At 40.7% G+C, this 27073-nt stretch overlaps 1 protein-coding gene and 1 long non-coding RNA gene across 6 annotated transcripts in view; one reads left to right on the top strand and one right to left on the bottom strand.

The window, feature by feature from the left end:
- LOC114047353 (serine/threonine-protein kinase Nek6) overlaps window positions 1-27073 on the bottom strand; it is a 127236-nt gene that overhangs the window by 56029 nt on the left and 44134 nt on the right. For 4 of the 5 annotated variants that reach the window (XM_027868161.1, XM_027868162.1, XM_027868159.1 and 1 more), the window contains exons 2-6: window positions 26949-27073; window positions 24805-24852; window positions 11190-11330; window positions 7811-7873; window positions 1797-1907 (exon numbers count right to left, since the gene is read on the bottom strand). In XM_027868161.1, the coding sequence (XP_027723962.1) occupies window positions 1797-1907; window positions 7811-7873; window positions 11190-11330; window positions 24805-24852; window positions 26949-27041 (456 nt within the window). In that variant the 5' untranslated portion in view covers window positions 27042-27073. The remainder of the gene's footprint in view (window positions 1-1796; window positions 1908-7810; window positions 7874-11189; window positions 11331-24804; window positions 24853-26948) is intronic. The other variant, XM_027868160.1, reaches the window with a different exon arrangement.
- On the top strand, window positions 19277-22204 carry LOC114047354. The gene is made up of 2 exons (XR_003569591.1): window positions 19277-19429; window positions 21021-22204. It is a non-coding gene; the product is annotated as an uncharacterized LOC114047354 (long non-coding RNA).

Here is a 27073-nt window from a genome sequence, read left to right as displayed (position 1 = left end):
CAAATTTTTGTGACATTGCATTTTCTTGGTTCTCCTCCCACCTGTCTGGCTATAACTTCTCAGACTTCTTTGATTGACCATCAACCATTTCTTGTCCCCTATTCCCCAGGGCTCTGTTCTGAGACCTTTTCTCAGGTTAAGCTTTTTGACATGTCATAGACAACCATGACAGTCTGGTGAATCCTACTAATCCCTTTTCAGAATAATTTTTTAAATGCATAAAACATGATACATAGAAGTACAAAGGAAACGAATTATATTGAAATACAATCATCAAAATATTTCTGAAAAACAAACTAAGAACCTCTCCTCTAGGTTTACATGAGAATCTTCATTCTGCTATGAATTACAGGGAAAGGGGGAGATCAGCTCAGAAACACTGAAAAAGCCTCTGTGTTGGTTTATATAGTGTCAGCCAAACTGCTTCCAGGCTGAAGAGACAGTTAACCCAGGGGCATGGCCACAGCTGGGCCACTTGTGTGGTCATTTACAGCCTCTACCATCTGCATCCCTGAGCACCCACGCCTTTTATGCTATAAAACAAAAAATGCTCCCCTGCAACTACCAAGCTCTGCTAATGACAAAAGAGTACTTTAACAGAGTGAAGGAGAAGACAATTAGCCTCTTTAATCTAAAGTGCTCGTGCCCAGACATTTATAATGTTAGTGAGGTTCCAGGAAACGGGCACTTGGGAGACTGTAAGGCACTCTTCAAACATCTCAGCCAAGACACCCAGTTCCTACTATGTAGCAACAGCTGTTTCCCTCCCTACCCCACTGATGAAGGTTCAGTTGAAGCTGGTCAGGGGAAGACAGAAGGCAAGCCAGGCTCAAACTCAGAGAAATAAAAACAGTCATGTGCCTGAAGGATGGTTTTATGTGGTTTCCACTGGACCAGTGCCTCATACTCTCAACAAAGAGAAAAAGGCATTGTCTCTGGCAAAGTGGGGACTCATTTTGGCCTCATTATTCTACCGGCATTTTCCTTACTACCCAAAATTTCTGCTTGATTTGATCCTGGTCAACAAGAAGGACCTAATTGCTGAAGTAGGAATGCTGGGAAATTTTAAAGGAAAAGTAACTGCCACATCTTATGACAGAGAGGGAAGTCAAGCATGTCTGTGTATGCTCCAGATTCGGAAATAGTCCATTTCAAAGAATTTAGAGAAAAGACAAGGTAGAATCCTACAGCCTCAAATTCTTCAGACGAAGTTGTCCAGACAGGGTGGAGAAGTCCTCAAGAAGGACATTTTGATAACACAGGCAGAAAAGATTCTGATTAGGAAGAAACTAAAAGTAAGTTAGTTAGTTGTCTAGAGAAAGAAGTACAAGTTCAGTAAACACATCCACAAATGAATAGATTTTTTTTAAAGTCATGTACAGAACAAAAAAGCAAGGCTGAATAACAGAAGATGAATACAAATATGCAGTATGGTCAGAAACTCTGAAAGTCAACGTGAGCTAAAGCTGGTGAAGAACCCTGAACTGGGCTTTTGCTGCTCCTCAACTTTTGATGATTCTTTGATATTGACTCACAATTGATTCCAATCTGGCTCCTCTAGCTTCTGACCCTTGTGATGAGTACCCATTTCCCTGGAAATGGGTTTTTTGTGTGTATTTTAGCAAAACCAACCTAGATTTCTGGTCTTTTTGTGCTGCCTGAATCATGAAGCCTCAGCTCACATTGTGGGAAACTTCCTCCCCTGAACCTCCACCGTGGTACACCCTGCCATTACTACTCAATACGGGGACTATAACTATTTGTCTCTCTCTTGCTTCAGTTTAGAGGCAGCTTACCTTAATCATCTGTGAGAGGTCACCTGCATCAGCCAGCTCCAGGACAATGTTCAGCTCACTCTCTTCAATGAAAGAGTCCAAATATTTAATGATATTTGGGTGGTTCAGTTGCTGCAAAGAAAAAAATGAAAAACAGCAAAAGGTGAAGGACACAGGGTGCCAGGGGATGAGGTTTCAGAATCAACAGAAGACAGAGCTTTGGAGATTTGCTTGAAAGACACCTCTGTAGTCCAGGAAAATGTTTGGACATCTTTATAACCCTAGTTCAGGCTCTCATTATCCATCACCTGAACCATCATCATCACTTGCTAACTGATCTCCCTTCTCCAAACCATTCTTCCTACACAATACCCAAAATCATCTTTTAAAGGCACAGATCTTACCATGCATTTCTCCTGCTCAAGAATTTTCAGCAGCTCCTTAATGCCTGTGCAGTGTGGCATCCAAAGCCCTATAAAATCTGACCCCAGACTACCTTTCCAGACTGATTTCACACATGCTGGTTGTACTCTTGTGTTTCAGCCAAGCAGGCCCTGAACTTGACATTCCACCTTCTTCCTGAATGATTTTGCTGAATGTTCCCAAGGTGTGGAACACATCCCCTCCTCACCTCTGTCTCTCAAATCTTCAGCTTCCTTCAAAGCTCAGCTTAGGTGTCAGTTAAACCAAATAAAGTTACTTGCTGTTCCTCACCCATAACCCTCCATGGTTCTAAGCTTTTGTACTTGACATACTCCATGTTGGAATGCTCTTCCTTCTCACCTCCCATTCCTAGAATCCCTCGCTTCCTTCAAGACTTAGCTGAAGTTCTGCAAGAGGCTTCTCTGGGTCACCCCAGATACTAATGTCTTCCCTTCTAAGGGTTACCTTATATCTACTCTGTGTGTATGCCCACATTACCTATATGCTGATTCTCTTGTTTAAAATGTAAGCTCCTTGAGGGCAGGGAATACTTTTGCTTTTTCTTTGTATCCCTAGAACTCAGCACAGAGTGTGGCACATAGTAAGTGCTTAATAAAAGCTTACTTTTGACTGAAGTCACAGAATGAATTAGTGGAAGAGCTGGGTCTTTTAAGTCCCAATCTAATTTTTTGAGGTAAATTTTATTTATTTATTCTCAACTTAGCACCTATCAACACAAACATCCAAACACAAATATGAATAAAAATTATCATACATAAAGCTTTAAAAGCTCCAGGATTTATAGTCTGTCAAAAATATATGCAGTAACTTTTAACAAGCTAATAAACAAAACATCTCATCTGCTCCCCATCCCCTTCTGAACTGTTTCTTTTTGGTGTTTTAAATTTTGTTGTGGCCATGTTACTGTTATTGTTTTTATGACATTGTAAGGAGATACAGACATATGTACATATATACACATTTGTATGTGTGCATATATGTATATATACATATATATGTATAAGTGTATATATGTATATGAGCGTGTGTGTATATATGTATCTCTCTCTCTCTCTCTCTCTCTCTCTATATATATATATTACTGTTCTGATTCTGTTTTTTTGCCCTCCATTACTTAGTCTAAGTCTTCCAACATAAATCCAGTGCTTTTCCCCCCAAATATATCAAATTAACTCTTTGACAAGAAAGGCCAGAGACTGGGGGACAAGTACATGGAGAGACGCATGAGAGTTTGAAGAAGGAAAAAACCTTCCTCAAGGAAGGTTTTGTCAGTAGCTTATCTCCCCCTACTCTTGAGCCCCCCTACTCCATACTCCTTTGGTAGCAATCTCCCACTAGTCTGCTCCTACCCACTCCCCCCTCCACCCCCAACCCTCCACACACTACTACAAGGACCAGAGAAAGTTACCACCCGAAAGGGCTTTTAGATAGACTAGCCAGTCTAACTCATTCATTGGATGGATGAGGAACCTAAGGCCCAAAGAGGTGCCATATCTGACCAAGGAAGAAAGCTAATTGATGCGGCCTCAGACCAAACACTTGACACTTACTAGCTGTGTGACCCTGGGCAAGTCACTTAACCCCAATTGCCTAAAAAACAAAATAAAACAAAACAAAACAAAAAAAAAGAAAGCTAATTAATGACAGAGACTAGATTTCTAGGACAACAATCTTCCTCCTATGCCATTTTGTTTCTATCTATTGTTGGCTTAACCAGGATCTAGGTATATGTTCTTCTCCCTCCATGAGATTTTAAGCTCCATGAAGGCAGGTACCATTTCATTCTAAAACTTGTTATCTCTTCCAGTCACTTAATAAATGTTTGTCCAACTAAATTTAAATGGAATTAAAATGTGTGGAACTGGAACTGATTTTGTATAAGATGTTTCATCTTTCTAGGCCCCAGTTCTTCTGACTCCAAATCTGGGACTTTTTCCACTGTACTCCAGCTGCTTTGGTTTCCTAATTTGTAAAATGAAGGAGTTAAACTGCATGATCTTTAAGGTGTCTTCCAGCTCTGACATTTTACATTCTAACTTCTAACATCCATAGATCTTCCAGCTCTAATATGCTGTGTTCTAAAATTCCAAGACATCAGAAATTAATGCAATGCATCTCAGGAATAACAATTTTAGGTCAGTAGGAAGATAGGATTCAATTTACATAAAACTTTTCAGGAACATATCTATTGTATGAAAAAGGATGCTCCTCCTACAAAAAAAGCCATTTCTTTGGCCTGAGACCATCCCCACACATCCCTTCAATGTCCTTGGGTTATTTAGACATAGCTGTAACTACCACCAGCAAGGGAGCTATCAATTAAGGAAAGAGATGAGTTGCAGGTATTGATTTGACAAGTTATTAGCTTCCCGGCAGCAAGGAAAGTGAAAGCCTACTGCTGACGCTGACAGAACTATGGAAACTGATCCCTGCATCTCCTCCCTTGTCTCCCAACAAGACCTTGAACAACTCTGCCCTGCGGCTCCTCAGGGTCCAGGTTCACCCCTGCATCCAGTTATGTGAAATGCTGACCAGCACAATAAAAAGGGGCTTCCCAAGTTGACACTGAGAACTTCCCTACATTCTCTGTGATTGGCTCAGCTCCTCAGCAGCCCAATTCTCTCCATCGTCAGGAAGATCTGTCATATTTTGTCGTGTCATTCACAGAAAGACCGACATACATTTGAAAGAAATGCCCTATAGGCAGCATTAACAAAGATATCCCCTGTGAATTGGCAATACAATCTGATTTACCCAACTGGCTTCTTAGCCTAGGCTGAGCCATGGCTGCTTGGAGGAAGTAGTGGAAAGAACATGGAACTCAAAGTCATAAGACCTGGGTTCAAGTTCTGTCTCCTACTAGCTGTATGACTCCAACCAAATCACTGAACCTCTCTGAGCCTCAGTTTCCTCTTCTATAAAATGGGAAAAATAATGTTGGCCCTTCCGACCTTATAGGTTTGCTTATAACCTTATAGCTTTTGTAAACTGTAATGTGGCAAAGAAATATGAGCATTGAGCACCATTTTATTTATTTCCATATGAATAATAATGAGTGCAAGGATTTAAAAAATATCATCATGGGTCATTTCCAGCATGATATAGTGGAAAGGATTTTGGAATCAGAGGAATTTGGTTCAAATCTCAGATCTACTGAGATTTGCTATCTCTGTAACCACGCAAGTAATTTAATCTCTTTAGTCATCAGTTCTTTTATCTATAAAATGAAGGGACTGGACTAAACTGCAGCCGAGGGCCTTCCAGCTCCAAAAACGTGACCTTGTGATTCTTTTAACACATGGCTGTCACCAAGAGACAGGGTGTGTAAAATAACAGAAAGCATGGTAGTCTCAGAATGAGAAGAGCTGGGTTCAACTTCCAGGACTAACATTTACTAGCTGTATGACTCTAGGCAAGTCACAGCCTCTCCAGGTCTCTGTTTCCTCTTCTGTAAAATGGAGATGATAATAATTGCATGACCTACCAACCTCAAAGAGTTGTGAGGAAAGCCCTCAACTGAATACTAAAAATAGAGTAAAAAATACTCTAAAAATGCTATACAAAGGTAAACTATTATCACTATCTTGGAAAGCATGGGGGAGAAGCACAGAATGTTAGAATGGGTAGGGACCTTAGAGATCATATAGTCGAATTACCATCACCACCCATTTGTGGAGGAGAAAAACAGGGGCTCAGTGGCTTGCTCAGAACCAGGACCAGAAGTAGAACAAGAATTGGGAGATATGGGGGGTGTCATATAGAATCCACCACAGAACCCCCAGTCTTCAGACTCCCAAGGCCAGGTCCTTTTCCCCCTTTTCCTTGTTGTCGCGCTGTTTCTTCTGTCCCTCCTGGCCTCAGGTTATCCAGGCCAGCTTTGCCAAACTTCTGGCCAATTAACAAGATGCAGCTCCTTGAGGAAGCAAGAGATGGGAAGCGGGGGTGGGGGGGGAGGCACAAAATAAAAAATCACAAAACGAAACAAAACAAAATCCTACTGAATATTCAAATATCTGTGTTCAGCCACAATGGAAAATAAATAAATAAGATGGGGAGAGAGCACCTCAATCATACATCTAAAGCCCTGCTCAGAGCCAAAAGCAGCCAAACCCTGCCCTCAGGCCCAAGCAGAGCCAAACATACATTTCTGATGTTCTATGGGAAAGAATATTTCAGAGCCAGAGCACCTGTCACATTGCACGCAGGAACCAAGAGGAGGAAGAAAATAAATCCATATGTATAAGGCAGGGATGGAGACTGGACCAGGACTAGTGATGGTTTGGTTTTACATTGACATTGTTATTTTTTGTTTCTAACTGGGGAAGAGACTGAAATAGTTAGTACAGGGTAGCAGAGTGAAGACTGGATACAGAGTCAGAGGATTTGGGCTTGAATTCTAAATTCTGCTAATTACTAGCTGTGAGACCTCAGGTAAGTTGCCCAATCTCTCTGGGTTTCAGTTTTTCCATCTATAAAATGGAAGAGTTGGATCAGATGGTTTCAAAGGTCCTTTTCAGTTCTAAAGCCAAGAATTTTGGGAATGGGATCCTCAGATCGCCAACAGCTCTAGAGATAAATAAAGGAATGAGGGATTATTTCTGCCTCACAATGTGAACTATATGACACCTCAACCCTAATAGAGCCAAAGAAAGAGTCAAAGAATTTTTAAAATCATGGGACCTCAGAGCTGGAAGGAACCACAAAGTGCACGTAGTCTAAACCTTGTCTAAGCATGACTCCCAACTGCAACCAGCCGGACAAACAGGAATCCTGCTTCAATTTGAAGACCAGGGCGCTCGCTGCCTTGCAAAGCAGCTCATCCTACTTTTGGACAGCTCTGGTTATTAAGAAGTGGGTTGTTGTTTATTTTCCTCCAGGTACTGAGCCCAAACCTGACTTTTCTGGCACTTCTATCCACCAACTTTTATGATGTGACCCTACACAAGTCACTTCACTGTTTGAGTTTCATTTCTTACACTACTTACCTCAGAGGGTTGCTGCAAAGCTCCATAAAAGGGGTCAGTATACCCCAGTAGAAAAACGTCTGGCCTTGGCGTGAGAGGACTAGATTCAAATCCCACCTGTGATGCTACCTAACCTTAGACAATCACCTAACTTCCCTGGGCTTCAGTTTCCTTTTCTGTAAAATGAGTGTGTGTGTATGGGGAGGAGGGGGAGTAGACCAGAAGGCTCCAGGTCTCCAATCCTATGAAATTTGAGTTGTTGTTGCCATTATTGATTTTTTTTCCACTAAGGTCCAGTCAGGTAACACCTGCACCATTTTCCTGATCCCCTAGTTGACAGGATTGTTATTTTTATAACAATGAGACCCTGCATGAGTTTCCTTCTCTGAGCAAAAGTTTCTTCCACTGATACAATGGGGGTGATAATATTTGTATTACATACCACACAGGGCCACTGTGAGGAAATGTGCTAATTCATGGATGTGGATGTGCTTTGTACTCATGGAGTACTATTATAAATGTCAGCTCAAATATGTCAGACATAGGCTCACATGGGAGGAGCACAGGCTCAGGGACATTTCCAGGGATAAATTAGAATATCCTAACACTTTGCATAAAAAGTCTTACCTTCAAGAGGTCAATCTCTTTAATGCAGTCTTGTCTGGCTTTGGCGTCCATCATTTCAAATATCTTTAAAAGAGACACAAACACCTATTTTAGAAACCAGAGAGACTAACAGTAGAAAGAAAAGATCACAGGTAGTTAGTCCTTCACAATTCACAAAGCCCTTTCATCCTGAGAGAGGCAATGTGCTGCAGTGGATGGGGGCTTCAAAGCTGGGAAGACCTGATTAAGTTTAAGTGCTGTCTCTCACTCTCAGGCAAGTCATTGTTCTAGCCAACTCTTCAAGATTAGAAATTGCAGAGAAGGTACCAACCTACAAATTACAAGTCTAGGGTCCATTCCTGTTCTTTCATCCCTGTGAGGTGGGTAGTGATAGGAATATTATTTCTGATTTACAGATTAGTAAACTGAGGTGAGGGCAGCTAGATGGATCGGGGATAGAGTGCTGGGCTGGAGTCAGGAAGACCTGAGTTCAAATCTAGCCTCAGACACTTACTAGCTATGTGACCTTGGGCAAGTCATCTAATCTTTGTTTTCCATAATCTACTGGAGAAGTATGGACAGTATGGTCCATGGGGTCACAAAGAATTGGACACGGCTGAACAACAACAAACTAAGATGGATCTGTGACTCGGATTTGTCATAGGAGGCATTTAATAAATGCATGAAAAACAGATGAATCTTTTGATTCCCAGTTCACTGTTTTTTCTCATAATAATAACAGCAGTAGCAACTTGCATTTACAAAGTGTAAAGTATAATAAAGTATACAGTATAACAGAGTACTTGCCCAAGTCCACATGGCTTATAAGTGACTTATAACTGGCCAGGGCTCAAACCCAGCTATTTTGACCTCAAGTCCAGGGCTATTTCAACTACCCTGGACTGCCTTTCAAGAATTGTTTTCCAGAGTTATCTGTGCTATTTATAGGTAACAACAAAAGTTCAGAATTCCTCCAACCCAGCCCTCAAAATGTATTTCATCATACTCAAGAACGATAAGAAGACCAGACGTTCTATGTCAGTCAATGAAGTTTAGTCATTTTCAGTTGTGTCTGACTCTCCGTGACCCCATTTGGGGTTTTCTTGGCTAAGATACAGGAGTGCTTTGCCATTTCCTTCTCCAGCTCATTTTACAGATGAGGAAACTGAGGGAAAAAGAATTAAGTGACTTGCCCAGGGTCACACAGCTAGTGTCTGAAGCCAGATTTGTACTCAGAAAAATGAGTCTTCCTGACTTCAGGCCTGACGTCGTATCCACTGAGCCACCTAGCTGCCCCTTATATGTAGGTATTGGTAAATCTGTCATCAAATTTACAACAAAAACACCAAAGTCACCCATGATGTGTCATTTAAAAAACATCAGACTATGTTTTCTTTTGCCCATTTAATTCAAAATGACCTTTTCTTCCCCAGGTCTAGTTCACAGAATTTTAGATCTGGAAGGGATCTCAGAACACAGAATGTTAGACCACAGAATATTTAGAGCTGAAATGGGTCTCATACTATTGAATGTTCGTGCATAGCCCGGGAGAGCCCTGGGCACCCTTACTGATTGCCCCTCTACTCAAGCATCCTTTTCCTAATGGACATCACCAGTGAAGGGGAAGTGACTTGTCCCCTAACTCCCAATCCAGTGGTCTTTCAACTCCATCACATGCTTCTACAAGAGCTTTTAATTAGCAGAATAATAAGCATTAATATTCATTTCATAACCCTGTAGGAGCAAATCAGGGGATTGGTGAAGCTCTGTTGAAGGATTAAAGGGACATTTAGTTGAACAAAATGATGTTTAAACATGCCATATGTGCAGCGAGTTTGTTTCTCACTCATGACTCACATTATGTATGTCTGTGAAACGCACAGAGAAGTATTTTCATTTTCTAAAGGGGAGTATGATGGAAAATGATTTTATTAATAATAATGATGATGATGATAGCTAGCATTTATATAGTATTTTAAGGTTTGCAAAGTACTTTATAAGTATTATCTCATTTTATCCTCACAACAACCCTGGGAAGTAGGTGCTATTGTTATCCCCATTTCATAGATTAGGAGACTGAGACAGAGTTTAAGTGACTTGCCCAGGATCAAATAGCTAGTAAGTGTCTGAGACTGAATTTAAACTCAGGTTCTCCTGACTCCATGTTCAGCACTCTATTTACTATGGCTCTGTTTCACTTAAATTCTTTGGCCCGCTGTTTATTAAAAAGAAAAAAATCTTGAACTAAAACTGCTCTAACATCCCTTCTACAGCAAACATGCTAGTCCTAACATTCCTTCTTTTGTTGTTCAGTTGTTTTCAGTTGTGTCTGACTTTCCATGACCCCATTTGAGGTTTTCTTGGCAAAGATACTAGAGTGGTTTGCCATTTCCTTCTCCAACTCATTTTACAGATGAGGAAACTGAGGCAAACAGGGTTAAGTGACTTGCCCAGGATCACATACCTAGTAAGTGTCTGAGGCAGATTTGAACTCAGGAAGATGTCTTCCTGCCTCCAGGCCTGGCGCTCTGTGCACTATAGCTCCACCTGGCTGCCCAACATTCCTTCTAGTTCAAACATTATGGGCTCTTTAAGCTAACTTTCTATGTTCTAAGTTTTCCCAGCTCTTATGATCTAAGTAACATATTATGTTCCAAGGTTCCCTTCAGCTCTTACATTCTATGTTCTCGAGTTCCTTTCAGATATAGTATCTTTAATTCTATCTCACATTCCCATAACTTTTCCTTTGTTGACAAAGTGCTGGGCTAAATGGAGTTGCTCTAGGAAGGTATGTTTTATTTTCTCATATTTATGATTATACTTGACCCTCTATGTGCTAACACAGTATGTTTTAAGATCTCATCCAGGTGTGATATTCTACATTCTCTGTGTAACCAATCTGCATTCGAAGATCTCTTCCTTAGTAGTGATGGTGACACAATTCTGAGCAAGCAGATGTCAAAGGGGCAGGTTTGAAGGAAGGATGAACTCAAAATGAGAATTTAAATAATTTCCTTTATAACGATGAAGGAAAGGATCCCAGGGAAGAAGACAACAATTTCTAGAATTACCAATTACCAAGGATTACCACTTGGGGCACGAAAATTTAGAGAATAATGGAGTCTCAGGTTTGGACCTCAGAGATCACCTTGTCCACCTCCAAGGCCATAGAGAAACTCCTCCTTTTGACAGATGGTAATCAAGCCTCTGATTGAACAATTCCAATGACAGGAGCTCACTACTATACAAGTTAATACATAATCAAAGTTGGGAGGTTCTTCATGCACATAGATATGCCCAGTACAATATTAATGGGAAATACTTTTTTTTTTTTGGCTGAAGTGGGGCGAGATAGTGGGTAGGAGGAAGAGAAGGAAGCATCCATCCTAAAAATGTTTACCTGGACTTTCTTCAGAGCAACAGTTTTCCTGTCCAAGAGGCAAGTTGCTTTGTAAACTTCACTGAACTGTCCTCGGCCTATCTTCTTTTCTATCTGGAAGTCAGCTAAGGTACAGCGATAGGGAAATGAAGTCAAGTGTCTCTGTTTAAGAAAGAAGGGAAAAAAAGGAACAAGAGTGAGAGCCAACCCGACAGAGATTCCCAACTCCATCACATCAGGCAGTCATTCTATCTGCATGACTCATTAGCTCAGGAGGAGGCCAACGTCACTCTCCACATAACCCTGACAGGTGTGGGCCCTTGGTCAAGAGAGAAAGGCTGTAAGAATTGGGAGGGAAGAGGGGGAATTCAGTATTCTCCATCACAGGGCTACAAAGAAGCACATTTTATCTGGTCCTCACAACAGCCCTGGGAAGTAGGCAGTGAGGCTCTCATTGAGCTCAAACATTCCCTGTTTTTGTGTACTGACATTCTATACTCCAATGTCCCTCCTAGCTGTGACACTTCTCTGGTCACAAAGCCATGGGGGTTCAGTGTGGGATGAAGGACCTCCAGCTATCTAGTCCAACCCACAGCTGAAAAAGAATGCTCCTACAAAATGTCCAGCAAGAAGTCATCCAGCCTTTGCTGGAAGACTTCCGAAGTAACCCATTCCACATCTGGATAGCTACAATCTTTAGGAAATTTTTCCTCATCTCAAACCTAAATTTGCCTCAATTTCCATCCACTGCTCCTAAGGCAGTCCTTGGGAGCCAAGCAGAAATCTGATCTCTCTCCCAAAGGACAGCTCTTCAAAAACTTTATAACAATATTTATTCCTCCCTCTCCAAATCTTTTTTTTTTCTGGGCCAAACATCCCCAGATCTTCTGACTGAACATTTCCAGTAACAGGGAACTCACTACTGTCCAAGCTGGCACATTTCAAAGTTTGGAGAAGGTTCTTCATCCACACAAGTATGTGCAGCTATATAAACTGCTGGCATTTATACAGCCTTTTAAGGTTTGTGAATTATTTTACAAATTTTAACTCATTTTATTCTCATAACAACCCTGGGAAGCAGGTGTTATAATTATCCCCATTTTATAGATGGGGAGACTGAGGCAGAGAGAGCTGTTAAGTTACTTGCCCAGGGTCACACAGCTGTAGCTAGCTAAGCATCTGAGGCCAGATCTGAACTGAGGTTTCCGGACCCCAGGTCCAGTTCTCCGTTCCTTGTACCACCTCTCTTGAAACCCTTTACCATTCTGGACTGTCCAATTTATTATCAGCGTCCTTTCTAAAACGCAGTTCTCAGAACTGAACATAATACTCTATATACAATCTGACTAGGGCAGACTATAAGACTATCACCTCCCTGGTCCTCTTCACAATACCTCTCAATGTAGCAGGTCAAGGTCACTTCTTGGCTGCCACATCACAATGTTGACTCATACTGAGTTCATAGCACACTAAAAATGGCCAGACTTTTTTCAGGCAAATTGCAGCCTAGCTATGCCTCCCCAATCTTGTGCTTATAAAAAGCTGATTTTTAACCCAAATGTAAGACTTTACATTTATCTATATTAAATTTCTTACTAGATTCAGTCCAATATTTTAGTTTGTTGAGATCTTTTTGGATCTTGACTCTTGTCATCTAATATGTTAGCCATCACTTCCAGCTCTGCATCATCTATTCCTTTATCCAAGTCACAAGTCACTGATCAAAATGCTAAGCAAAAAGATTCCCAAGATTCTGGATCACAGGCCTCCTTCCAAGCTGACAATGAACAATTAACGCCTACTCTGTGAGTCACCAGGGGTAATGGGCCTGCAGCCTCAAGGCCATATGAGGCCCTCTAGGTCGTCAAGCGTGACCCTTTGACTGAATCCAAACCTCACAGAACAAATCAAAGGTTCAGAGTGGGATGAGGGACCTCTGTGGCGATCTAGTACCACCCACAGCTACTAGTTGGGACAAGACGATTTTCATTCTTTAAATCGGGGAAGTTGGACTAGACCAGGGATGGGGAACCTTCAGCCTTGAGGCCACATGTGGCCTTCTAGATCCTCAAGGGAGGCCCTTTGGCAGAATCCAAACTTCACAGAACAAATCCTCTTGATAAAAGGATTTGTTCTATAAAACTTGAACTCACTCAAAAAGCCGCACTCAAGGAACTAGAAAGCCACAGGTTTCCCACTCCTGATTTAGCTACTCTCAGCAATATAGTGATCCAAGACAATTCCAAAAGAACCATGACGAAAAATGCTATCCACCTCCAGAGAGAGAACTGATGATCTCTGAATGCAGATTGAAGAATACTTTTTTTTTTACTTTTAAAAATTTTTCTTGGGTTTTTTAGTCTGTTTTTTTTTTGCAACATGACTAAAATGGAAATATGTTTTGCATTTCACATGTATAATCAGTATCAAATTGCTTCTAGGTTCCTCACCACTAGACCCATTCAACCAGTTCAGTAGGCTCTTAAATGCGCTATCATTTGGCTCACATTTCCGAATCGCTTCCATAACAGGAGAACAAGAGACTTCATCAGACATTTTACTAAAGTCTAGGCAAATATATCTAAGGGGAGGAATTCGACATAATTCAACAAATATTTGTTAAAGAAATAATTATTACATACAAAGCATTAGAAATACAAAGACAAACTAGATAATGTTCTTACCTTTGAAGGACTTAATATGTTACTGGCCCTATCAGTCTAGTTTGTCTTGTAAAAAAAAAAAAAAAAAAAAAGGAAATTATGTTATTCTTATCTGACCTATCTTGAAACCATGCTGGCTTTTGGTTAGCACAGCTTCCTCTTCTAGAGGCTCATTAACCATTCCTCTGATGACATATTCTAATATTTTGCCAAGAATCAAAAGTCAAGCTCATTGGTATATAGTTTTAAAATTAGACTCTCTTCTCTTTTTTGAAAATTGAGACAGTATTTCCCCTTCTCCAGTCCTGTTATGCCTTTCATTTTCCATCACTCAAAGATGGTGGTTAAGCAATCACAGCTGCCAGTCCTTTTAGTAATCAGGAATGTAACTCACCTGAGCCTGATGACCTGAATTCTTCAAGGGCAGGCTCTCTACAGCCTCTCTCTACCTCTCTTGGATTTCAAATCACTAATTTTATTTTGTCCTTTCTAGTCCTAAGATCATTCTCCTTGGAAGAGAAAACAGGAGCAAAAAAAAAAAAGAAGAAAGGAAAAAATAAAAAAAGAAGTTGAAAAACTGCCTTCTATCCAACCATCAATTATCATTATTCAATCTATCCTGACCAACACTCATATTTTCTTTGGTCCTCTTTTCTTCAAATACCTTAAAAAAGAACAAACTCTGTTTTTTTGTCCTTAGTTTTTCTTTCCAGCCTCAGTTCATCCTGAGAAGTAGCACTCCTGACACTACTATTGTAAGGCCATAGCATGCCTTCATCCATTGTTACCTGTCTTTGTTTCTATGTTTTAGATATATGTTTTTAAAATCTAAGTTGGTCAGTAAGTTCCTTGTACTGCTGCATTGGTTTCTTTAGGCTTCTCCCCCTTTTCATCAAAAATTGTTTCTTCCCTGTACCTCCAAAATTTCACTCTTGAGACTTCACATCCACTTGTGCTGGCTTCTGGAGGATTGTGGTCCATGAGATCATATCTATCCTTTTTCTGAACCATTAGAAATCTGCTCTTTCAAAATAGAGGATACAATTCAGACTACATTTAGTTTTCTTCTCCTTCTCTGTCACAAACTCCACAATGTAATGGTCACTTTCCTCAAGGTTCCTATAATATCTACTTAAGCTAGCAGTTCCTCTTTAACAGATGAGAATCAAGCTCAGAAAAGCAAATTTCCTCATTGCTTCCTCTATCTTTTGAAAAAACAATTTGCGCTTCTCTATTCTATGATTCTATTATTCTTAGGAAATTCTAATTGGTAGCCTTGTAAAAGGAAGATGAAACTATTATTCCAAATTCTAGAGTCCTAGGATACAGGAAAATTATCATTATAATAGACAGAAATGCTCACCAGTATCATTTCTCCCAGAATTCCTTGCCCCTAGCCCTTTCCATAAAAAGGTTTCTGTGGCCCCACTTCCAAGGTATGTCCACATATTAGCTCTTTGTGTGATTCTCTAAGTGGATGTTCAAAGTCCAAATACAACCAGAAAAGAATAAACCCTGATGGGAAATGCATGCAGATAATTATCAATTCCAGCCAAGGCAAAAATGTCACTGTGTCAGAGGATTCTGTCAGAGTGTTGTAATGAAGGGAGGCATGGAGTTGTGAATTTAACTTCAGGCCATCATCTTCTTCATAAGCTCTCTCAGCTAAAGTGCCCACGAAGAGCATCTTCAAATAAAGTGACACTCCTGGTAATTATTTTCAATACTTCAAAGTCAAGGTTAGCTCAACTTTTATCTTTTGGACAGAAAGAAAGAATTGGCTTCCTAAACACCACTGATTACACAGCTCCACAAAACTGATCTTTATAATTCATGGTGTGAGGCCCAAGATTAGAATTTTAACTGACACAGAGGTTTATAGAATCGGGTTAACTTAAAATTGGCATTTATATGGAAAGGTTAGTCCAGGGGAAGTGGGAAATTACTTAAGTCTCAAATTTCTCTTTAAAGCTTAATGGTGTAGACTTTTTTGTTGACTTTCTCAAACACAAGATGTCACAGTGGATAAAGTGCTAAATTTGACATAAGAAAGACCCAGGTTCAAATTCTACCTCAAGATATTAGTTGTGTGATCCTGGGCAATTCATTTAACCTCTCAACGTCTCTCAGTTTTCACCTCTATAAAATGGGGATAATAATGCTTCTAGTACTTGTCTCACAGGGTTGTTGTAAGGTCCAATCTTACTTACATAAATGTCAGTTATTACTAACCCTCCTCTGATCTAGAATACTACTTTGTATTTCTCTTATATACTAATTATATCTGATTCGCAGTATAGCAATTCATATTTTCATAAAGTGATTTAAGGTTTTTGTTCCTGTTCCATCATTTTGGTCATGTCCAACTCGCTGTGACCCCATTTGGGGTTTTCTTGGCAAAGATACTGGAGTGGTTTGCCATTTCCTTCTCCAGCTCATTTCACCGATGGGGAAACTGAGGCAAACAGGGTTAAGCGACGTGAACTTGGGAAGAAGAGACTTGCTGACTCCGGGCCCAACTCTATCCATGGGGCCACCTCGCTGCCCCCAATTTAAGGTTTATAAATCACCTTATAATTTCTGCAAGGTTATTAGATAAGATCTGGGGGCGTATATCCTTACTCCCTTTAAAGCTGAGGACTATGTTTTATTTAAACTCTGTCTCCCCCAGTACCTAGCACAGGGTTTATGGCAGCGCTCGGGACATTTTATCTAAACTCCTCATTTTACAGATGGGAAAATTGAAGGGGAAATGAAGCCGAGGGAGTTAAAATGTCTCACCCAAGGTCACATGGAGCCAAGAGGTGAACCCAGGTCCTCTGGGTTCTAATATTTTTTCCATTATACCATGCTGCCTCACAATAGAAGGTGCTTAAAAAACATTAAAATATAAGCAAACATACAAAACAACAAACCCCGAAATGGAAATTTACAACTGTTCCTGGTTGCTGGGTGGTGTTGCTAGGTGGCGCAGTGGGTGGAGAGCTAGCCTTGGAATCCCGAAGCCTTGAATTCAAATCCAGACTCAATCATTTACTAGCTGTGTGATTTCTCAGCCTTAGTACCTAGCTCACCAGGTTGTTGTGAGGATCAAAATGAGATAATACGTGTGAAGTGCTTTACAGACCTTTCAATATCTATAAATGCTAGCTGTTATTATGATATTTATTACTCTACTGCCCTCCAGTTCAGCTGATATGTTGGACGAGATAACATAGGAGGTTCCCTCTTAAATTGGAGATTCTGAGAGTCTAAAAGTGCACAAAGATTCGAAATCCTCCCAATGTTTCTTTGAGTCTGAGTAGTGCCCAAGTTCACACAGCAATGAGTGACAGACCTAGGACTTGAAACCAGGTCTTCTGAAATCTAGGCCAGCGATCTTTCCACTAGAGCATATTATATCTTACAGCAATTTGCTCATCACTAGAGGGATTCCCCAACCTCTCCCACCCCCTTGCCTTTTTCCCCTTTATTTTATTTTTCAAATAACAAGCTTTTACTTTCTCCCCCCCCCCAATTTAAAACAAAAGCAACAACCTTGCAACAAATCTGTCTAATCAAGCAAAACAAATTCCCATGTTGTCCATGTCCAAAAAAAGATTATGTCTCATTCTGCACCCTGAATCTGCCACCTCTCAGTCAGCCCACCTGTCAGGGCTGTTCCTCTTCAAAGAGGGGGTGAACTAGATGCCTTTTAAGGTCTCTTCCTGCTCCAGGATTTCTGACTTATTCAAAGATACAAAGCAAAGGCAGAGCTGGTATTCAGAACCATTCAATCACACCCAACACCTTCAGAATACAGGAGTGCACTCCAGAAGAAGACAGATATGGTGTGGATTTCAAGTTATTAGCTTGCAACCTTGGGGTAAGTCACTTTTCTGAGCCCCATTTTCTTCCCTGTAAAATTATAGGACTGGAGTAGATGATCTTTAAGATTTCTGACACCTCCAAACTCCATCCAATCCTATGAATGCTATTCTGTATCACTTTCCTACTGTAGGCCATTCTAAGACATGACTCTTCCACATCCAAATGCCATCTTGGTGTCCAGATGCTGGATGTGCGAAGGTTGGTAGACAGTATGATACATAGTAGAAAAAGGATGGGATCTGGAGACAATATGTGTCTAGATCTTGACTCTGTCACTTACTGAGTGTGTGACCTGGGGCAAGACACAGTTAACCTCTCTGGGCCTCCATCTCCTCATCTGTAAAATGAAAGCGTCGAACTCGCTGGCTTCTAAGGTCCCTTTTCAGCCCTAAATCTGTGATCCTCTGATCTAAGATGACCCACAACCAAAAAAATTGAGTAACACTGTCAGGCCATCAAGAGATTAATGTTTCAGGATGTCAAAAGATCAATAGATTTGGGACTATGTGGGATATTAGAGAGCCTTTTATTAGAGAAGTGTTTAAATAAAGGCCTAGAGAGGCGAGTGATCTGTCTTAAGCTGTAAATACCAGTACAGGATGTAAGTCCTTGCAAGTTTTCTGACTCTAAGTTTGGTTATTTCCAACTACACCACACTGTCCACAAATTGAGGAATTATGTCGGGGCTGGCTGGGTATAGGGGCATAAGCCTTGATGATTCCCACTGTCAGCAGGCAGCCAACCTCACTCCCAACCCCTTTCTGGAGTAAACCCCACAGGGTTTCTAGACATTTCAGAGGCTGACACATTCTGGAACCCTTCAAGACTATAGCTGCATAGTTACATATGCAATGACCCTGATTTGCATTACTTATCTCAACCAATCTGAACTAATTGAAGCAATCCTGCCTCATAACAGGCAAGGCAAGATGGAGGAATGTAATATTCAGAACAAGATCAGAAAACAGGAACCCCTGTCAGGCATCAACTTTCATGCCACCTTCCATAATCCACCAGAATAGAATGTGCTAGTCTCCAAATTAGCCACGGATTTCAGAAGAGTCCTACCTGCATGAACAATAGGAGAGTAGACTTTAGAGCTGAAACACATCCTCTAAAATTTAAAGGGCACTTAGAACTTAGAATGTTAAAATACAGAACATAAAATTTTTTGAACAGGAGGAGATTTTAGAATCCATAGAAAGTGGTGGTTGTAGGAGAAAGGCAACTCTTTCTTATTCAATTCTAGCTAGAACATTTGGAAAGGAAGAAGGCAGTAAATCAGGTAACTAGATTGAAGAGGCAGCTTTCTGCCATTAACAATACCCTTCATGCAAAATTGATTTATCCCCTTAAAATGAAGAGCACCCTCCAATGGTTCTCAGTTCTGTCATAGAGTTTCTAATACAGAAAGTATGGTATTACTTCAGGAGGTGTGATAAGATCAATATCTATCATTTAGGTTAGGCCTGGGGTGGGGAACCTGAGGCCACACGTGGCCCTCTAGGTCTTCAAGTGTGGCCCTTTGACTGAATTCAAACTTCACAGAACAAAAGTAGAACTAGAGGGCTAGGCTAATTTTTTTCTTAAAGGACTTAATTAGCTCAGGGGACCTTCAGGCCCTTGACATAGCTTCCTGCTGACTTCAGTACAAAAAGCTGGTGAATGGGAAGTCACTAGTTCCTCCCTCAGGCTTCTAACCAGAAGAGCAACATGGTCACCACAGAGGTAGGGAAGCCATGCTTCACTCAATCAATGTTACATGCTTGCTGAATATTCCCTTTCTCTGCTAAGGCTAAGTAAACTTTTTTGTTAACTGTTAGATGGTCTATGACTGTCTCATTCTGTTTTCTCAAACCTGGATTACCAGACCTGGCCTACTAGAGAGAGTGCTGAGGAGATTAGGAAAAAAAAAAAAAAAAGAAGGTACAAGACCTGATTAGACTGGAGTAGTTGGCAAGATTTAAGGATGCACAAGTCTTATGCTCAGTCTCTCCTCTGAGTGCTTTCTCTTCTTGGTAGGCCAAAAAGCAAGAGCTGGAGGCAAGATGTTTCCTTCAGCTCTTCTCCAGTAGCCACAGCTGGGCCCAGGACAGATATCGATTTGTGATGTAATTCCACCACATTGGCAAAAGTGCTCATGAATCTCTGCTATTACTGTTAAGAAGTATATTTTGGAATTTAGAGAAGTCATATTGATGGATTTATATTTTTATACTAAGCTAGAAATTTCTCTGAAAGTCCATACACTTGCAAGTCCGAAGAACTATATACTTCTCCTCTCCTCACGAAATTATCTGTTTACTCTGGTATTCAACCAACTAAACATCCCTTCTCAGAGATTTCAAATTACTAAATAAAAAGGGAGGACAACTGTGCCCCCACATAGCCAACCCAGAGTAGTATCCTGTGAATAGCTAATAGAGAATGAGTGCACTTTAAAGACTGGCATAGCCTTGTTGTTGCTGTTCGGTCATTTTCAGTCATGCCCAACTCCTCTTCATGATCCCATTTGGGGTTTTCCAAGCAAAGTTATTGGAGTGGTTTGCTACTTCCTTCTCTAGTTCGTTTTATAGATGAAAACACTGAGGCAAACAGGGTTAAGTGGCTTGCCCAAGGTCTCACAGCCAGGAAGTGTCTGAGGCCGGATTTAAACTCAGGAAGATGAGTCTTCCCACTGTGCCACCTAGCTGCCCTTTACATAGTAGTACCCTTTACACAGAAAAGAATGGGGAGTGTTTGTTCAAAGACATTAGCCAGACACTGAACCAGGAGTTACAAGACTTGAGTCTGAGTTCCAATTCCACTACTTTCAGTGTCACCTCAGATGGGTCTTCCTCATCTGTAAAATGAGAGAGCTGAATCGGATGACCTCCAATGTTCCTTCAGGCTCCGGCTTTATGATCTTAAGACACTCAGAGGTTCAAGAGTGAAAAAGAAAACATTACTGTTCTGGCTTTAAAAACAGGGGCTTTCTCCCATTCAGGCAGAGTCCCAGAATCATGGGATTAAATGGTTAAAACGGACCTTAGCTGCCACCCAAACTCTATCTAATCCTTTTCAGTGAAGGAGAATTCACTACTAAGAATGAAGGAAAAAAGTATTTATTAAGCTCTTACTCTATGCTAGGCAATGTGATAAGTGCTGAGGATACAGTTACAAGGATGTAATATCCTTGTATTCCTTATATTTATTTGGACAGTTCTGTTTTTGGTTTTTTGTTGTTTTTTTCCTAACAAACCTAACTGCAAGACTTTATGCTGCCCGATACTTTCCATCAGTCACTAAAGTAACCCCTTTGTCCTTGGCTCTGATTCAGACAGCTGCATGGGCTACAGAGGTGGAGAGGATGAGTGAGCAGCAAAGATGGGAAAAGCGGCAACTCGAACAGTCAACAACCTATTTTCCTAGGAGAAATTATGATTCAGAAAGAAAGAAAGGCGACCAAGATGTTATACAGAGGATTAATCCACCAGTCAAGGACTATACTAATTAACCTCTAACATCCCTTACACCTTTAAAGCTGTATGATTCTATGAGATGAAACTTCCTATGGATTTGAGCCCACTATGGTCAGATTGGTGGGAAAAGAGATAAGAAATCTGAACTAATGTTGTAGTTTATACCTTCCATACCTCACAATGCTGCTCTAGGTAACCTCTAAAAAGAGAAAAGGAAAATTGGCAATTTCTGGTTGAATCTGCCAATTCAGAGGCTGATGGGTTTTGCCTCTAGTTATCAACTCTGTACCCAAACTTCAAACAAACTGAGGGAAAATCAACCTTTAGGTTGGCATATTTGAGCTGAGGATGAGGAAGAACGTCTTAACGTTTCCAGCTTTGCAACAACAGAACAGACTGGCTCCATGGATGTGTTCAAGCAGGGGGAGAAGTCACTATTTCCTCCTGCAGGCTTCTGATCAGAAGACCAACATGTTCAACACAGAGACAGGGAAGCTACATCTTATAACAATGCCTTAGAAGGGGCTTCTACATTGGGAGAGAGGTTACAGTAGATGACTTCTGACAATCCTTTTAGCTCTGCCATTTTATGTTTTATGCTCTAATTATCTACAATCTAATGTTCCCTTCCAACTTTAACATTTTAAGTTCTATTTTCTAGCATTCTGGGTTCTAAAGTCCCTTTCAGTTATAGCTTTATTTGTTCAAAGGTCTTCTCTAGTATTAGCATTCTGTGACTTCCCTGGGCAAATTAGGGACAGATTCTGGGGGACCTCTTCTTTGGCCTTGGGGTAAGAAAAGGATTCAAGGATTCCCCGTCATCTTGCACTGCTGAAAAGTCCATTCTCCTATCAGCTTGGACTAAAGACACATGCACCCCTACAGTGGATTCAACAGAGTTAAAAATCCTTGAATCACGATAACCTGTAGTTACGAATAAATACCTTTTCAGTTTTTGAAGGAGCATAACATTAAATTTTAAAAGAAAATAATATACTCACCCAATTAGTTTTCTGAAATCTCATTAAAAAATTTAGCCTGAGTCAGACTTCTGACCTGAATTTTAATTATCTTTACGCTGGATGGAGATCTTTTTTCCTTGATATCTGCAATGCATCATTAATCTTAAGGCAACTGTTTCTCTGATTTTAAAATGCCTATTTCATCAGAATGACATTTACTGTAAACTAATTTCACCTTCAAAGACATATGACATTTTACAGAAGGGGAAATCCTTAACAGATTACAAAGTCTTATCTTTGTAAATGATTTTGTGTCCACCAAAATCCCCCCACTCCATGTGCTGCCCAGATCATCTTTACGAATATAGTAGCCCCTGTTTCCATTGAGCTTTATAGTTTACAAAGCACTTTCCTCATAACAGCACAATAAGGTAGCTACTCCCAGAATTATCACCCCCATTTAACAGATAAAGAAACTGAGACCCAGAAAGCTAAAGAAATTCCCCCATGATAACACAACTAGTAAACATCATAGCAGGGACCCATTTCTTCTGATTCACTCCAGGGTCTGTGCTCTTTGTACCATATGAGGTTGCCTCTTCATTTGTCAAAAATCAAAGTTCTTAAAATTCAGACCCTACTAAATTCCCTGAGCACTATCAGTATCTTGTGAAGGCAGTATGGTGCAGAGAAAAGAACACTCCCAGAACCGAATGAAAAACAACTACCAATATGGATATCTTTTCCCCAATTCATCAGTATTCTACTACGTAATGTTCTAATCCTGCCACTGCCAATTACTAGCTGAGTGACCTCAGGCAAGTCAATGTGAAGGGACTCAGTTTCCTCATCTGTAAAATGAGGCTGAACTGGTTGACTTCTAATGTTATTTGTTCTAAGGTCCATCCTAGCTCTAACAACCTATGATTCTATCATCCCTTCTAGTTCTAACATTGTTTGACTTCATGATGCCTCAACAGTTTTGTTGTGTTTTGTTTTTAAACAGTGGGGCTTTATACAAGGCAGAAAACAAACATGTGACTACCTTCCTCTCCCATTCCTACCCTGGACTGTCCCCAGGAAAAAAGAATGCCCTGCTCTCAGAACTCATTACTAAACTCTGGACAGATGCTGGCAGGCCTGGAGAAATTTTCACCCAATAATAGCCACATGGAGAAACACGGCAGCCCAGAGCCTGGGTAACAGGCGAATACAGAGTAATAGTTACTAATTACACCTAACTATGGCATTACCGATTCTAACATGTGCTACAAGATGCCACGAATGTATCTGTGGCAGCAGAACACTTCCTCATCTTGTTCATGAAATAATTACAGGGGCTCTCTCCTGCCAAATGAGGCAGTAATTAACCCTAATTGCTCAAAATGCAACTGGCTAATTCTAGGAGATTAATCAAGGGGATTCAATTATTATTGAATGACTTAATATGACAAATTGGTGCATTACCAGAGGAGGCACCATTTGCAGACAATGCAGGAAAACCACCAGAGTAGTCAGTAACCAGGGGACTGCCCAAGAGGTGTCCAAGAGAGTCACATCTTTCCTGAGTTCTGGTTACCTAAATTCCTCCTTGAAAATAAGACTTCTTTTCTACCCTCCTTCAGCCAGCAGTGGGAAGGCAGAGTATGGAAAATAAAGCATGGTGGAAAGGACCCTGAACTAGAAGTCAAGACACTAGAGTGTCAGTCCCAGCTCTGCTGCTAACCAAGTAAATGACCTTGAGCAACTTACACAACCTCTCTCTGGACCTATTTCCTACTCCATGAAATGAGGAGGATGGATTCTATAATACCTTAGGTCTCTCCTGCCTCCAGCATATTTTAAGGTCCCTTCCAGCCCTAACACTCCATGTTCTGTGTTATAATACTCTATATGATAAAATTCTGCCTAGGTCTAACATTCTATGTTCTAAGGTGACTTTCACCTCTAATATTCTATAAGCAATGTTCTAACATTCTTCATGGTCCCTTCTAACTTCTCTGCTCTCAGGTTATATCCAGCTCTTACATTCCACATCCTGAGGAATATGGTCTTATTTCTTAAGACCAAAAGGTCTTAAGAAATTCTCTTATGGCCTTAAGAGATCTTCTTCTTAGTCTTATTATTAAGACATTAATAAGAAGGTCTCTTCCAGATCAAACAGTCTATGATTATCTTATCTTTCAATAGCTTTGTTGTCCAAATCAACATTTCAATTCAACAATTATTAAGAACCTAGGTACATGGACTATGTTAGGTACTGGGGACACAAGATGAGGGAGGAACACAAGGTGGATAGAGTGTGGGAGCTTAGAATCAGGAAGATTCTTCTTCATGAGTTCAAATCTTACCTCAGACACTAGCTATGTGATCCTGGGCAAGTCACTTAACCCTTTTTGCCGCAGTTCCTGATCTGTAAAATGAGCCGGAAAAGGAGATGGCAAACCACTCCAAGAAAATCTTTGCCAAGAAAATCCCAAATAGGGATATGAAGAGTCGGACACAAATGAAAAATGATTCAATAGCAAAGATATTCTGATTTACTTATAAATAAGAAAAATACTTTATGTACTTAGAATAAATATTCATTCATGAAGAGGGAAAGAATACTAATAACTGGAGGGATTCAGGGAAGGCTTCACAGAGGAAGTGATCTCTGAGCTGAGCCTTGAATACTCACCACTTTCTGTATGGTCCACAGATCTATCAAGTGGGGATCTTCATGGAACTGCAAAACAAACTATTACTCTTCTAGCACAGAACAAAGATAAGCACTGTTCTGTGCAGCTGTATTCCAGGTAGAACATGCTCTCCCACTTAATAGATGGAAGGGAGAAAAGGGGATGCAGGGTCAGGGAATGGAGAAGAAAACAAACTAATGAAAAATAAACCTCAAAAAACTGTATTAATACTAATTATTTAAGGAAAATTAAAATCCATGACAGGAGGACCTAGAAAATATGTTCTTAAAATGTGAAGCAGAGACATGATGTGAGCACCTACTGTTGGAAAAATGGCACTGACAGACCTGCTCAACACAGGATTGCCACAAACCTTCAATTTGTTTTAAAAAAAAAACAAACTTCACAATATTTGCAAAGCACAATAAAGCAAAGCATAATAAAATGAGATTTGTCTGTATAGAGTCATGCCATAGAGATGAGGGCAGCTCACATTCAGCACGCCTTCCTCATCTCTGCCTGTTGAAATTCTTTTCCTTCAAGGCTCACAGCAAGCATCATACATACCTCAATCCTTCAGCAGAAAGTGTGCTATCAGCCTTCCTCAGATTTTGCCTGTATCACTCCTTTACCCATCACAATCTACTCTGAATTATAATTATTTATGCCCATGTCCTATTCCACCCCCAGTAGATATAAGTTCCCCAAAAGCAGAGAATGCACTTTTTTCTGTATCCCCAACCCTGAGCACAATGCCTTGCACATAGGAGACACTTAATACACATTTATTGAATTGAATTTATGGCCACCAAGCATTTTCAGTTCCATTAACTCATTGGGTCATCATCATAAAATCTCTGTGTTGTAATAATTCTAGGGCAAATGTTATTACCTCTATTTCTGTGATCTGAGGGGTGGGGGGTGGGGAAGATGGAATTTAAGGCTCAGCAACAGGAGTTGTTTGTGCAAATCCACACATCTAGCTAGTTAAAACAGAGCCATGACCCACACCTATGTCTTCTCCTCTCTATACTCTCCCTCAGTGAGCTCATCACTAAGCAGATGGCTCAAAGCCCATAAATTCAGCCCTGAACTCTCATCTCACACCAGGTCCATTACCTGCCACACACCTTCTCCTGGATACCCCATGAGCATCTCAATTCAACATGTCCTAAACAAAACTATCTTCATCACTCTCCCCCACCCCCCCCCCCAATACCAGCCCCTCTTCCAAATTTCCCTATGTCTCATCACTATCCTCCTACTCAGCCAGGTTTATGACCTTGGGAGTCATCCTTGACTTCCCTCTCCATCACCCCACAAACCCAATCTTGTAGCTTCAACAAAATCTCTCAAATTGCTCCCATCTTTCTATACACAACACCACCACCCTCATCCAGATCCTTATCACCATTCACCTAAACTACTTGAGCTCTCTACTCCCAGTCTTTCTCTTTTCCAATCTGATTCCTTAGGAAACATAATAAACCCTCTAAAGGGGTTATCTTACCCTGACAGTTGTTTTTTTTTTTTTGAGTGAGGGAGAAGGAGTGGTTAATGCAGGTCTTTGGAAGAAACATTAGAGACCACCTCACACAGCCCATCCTGGCAGAAGAATCCTGGCTCTAGTACTGCTGACCAGTGGTCATTCAGCTCCTGAAGGAAGACTTCTATTGAAAGTAACCCATTCTACTTTTGAACAGCTCTAATTGTTACTAAATTTTTCCTTCTACTGAGTTGAAATCTGCTTCTCTGCAGCATCCTCTGATCACTCCTTGTTCTACTCTCTGGGGCAAGCAAAACAAGGCTAATCCCTCACCCACATGACAGATTTTCAAATACTGGAAGGCAGGTATCATGTACCTACTAAGTCTTCTCCAGGCCAAATATCCTAGCTCTGTCAACAAGTCCTCAAAAGGGCAGTTTTCACTCATCTCATCATCCTGGTCTGTGAATCACTAGAGGGTGGGGGCTGGGATAGAGCAAATACTACTTTCTGTTCACTTAAAAGAAAGTGGTTCCCTAAGAAAAGAGGCAATGTGGCTTAGTGAAGAGATGGCTGTAATGATGTGGTTCAGAAAATGTCCTTAAAAAGGAACTCCTTTCCCCCACCAACCCTCCCAGAGAAGTCCATTATACTTACTTGGGGGTCAGGCTGATACTCTGTCCCTGGCATATGGCACAGGCTGCTGGTCTGATCCCCAAGATGATGTGCGTGGCTGTGTTGTCCTTCCATGGTATCATGCCAATCAGTACAAAAAGGGTGGG

This window comes from Vombatus ursinus, unplaced genomic scaffold, assembly GCF_900497805.2.
Source record: "Vombatus ursinus unplaced genomic scaffold, bare-nosed wombat genome assembly UNPS02014786.1, whole genome shotgun sequence".
Taxonomy (NCBI): Eukaryota; Metazoa; Chordata; class Mammalia; order Diprotodontia; family Vombatidae; genus Vombatus; species Vombatus ursinus.
Note: the sequence above shows the minus strand (reverse complement) of the source record. Positions and strands in the feature narration are given on the sequence as shown.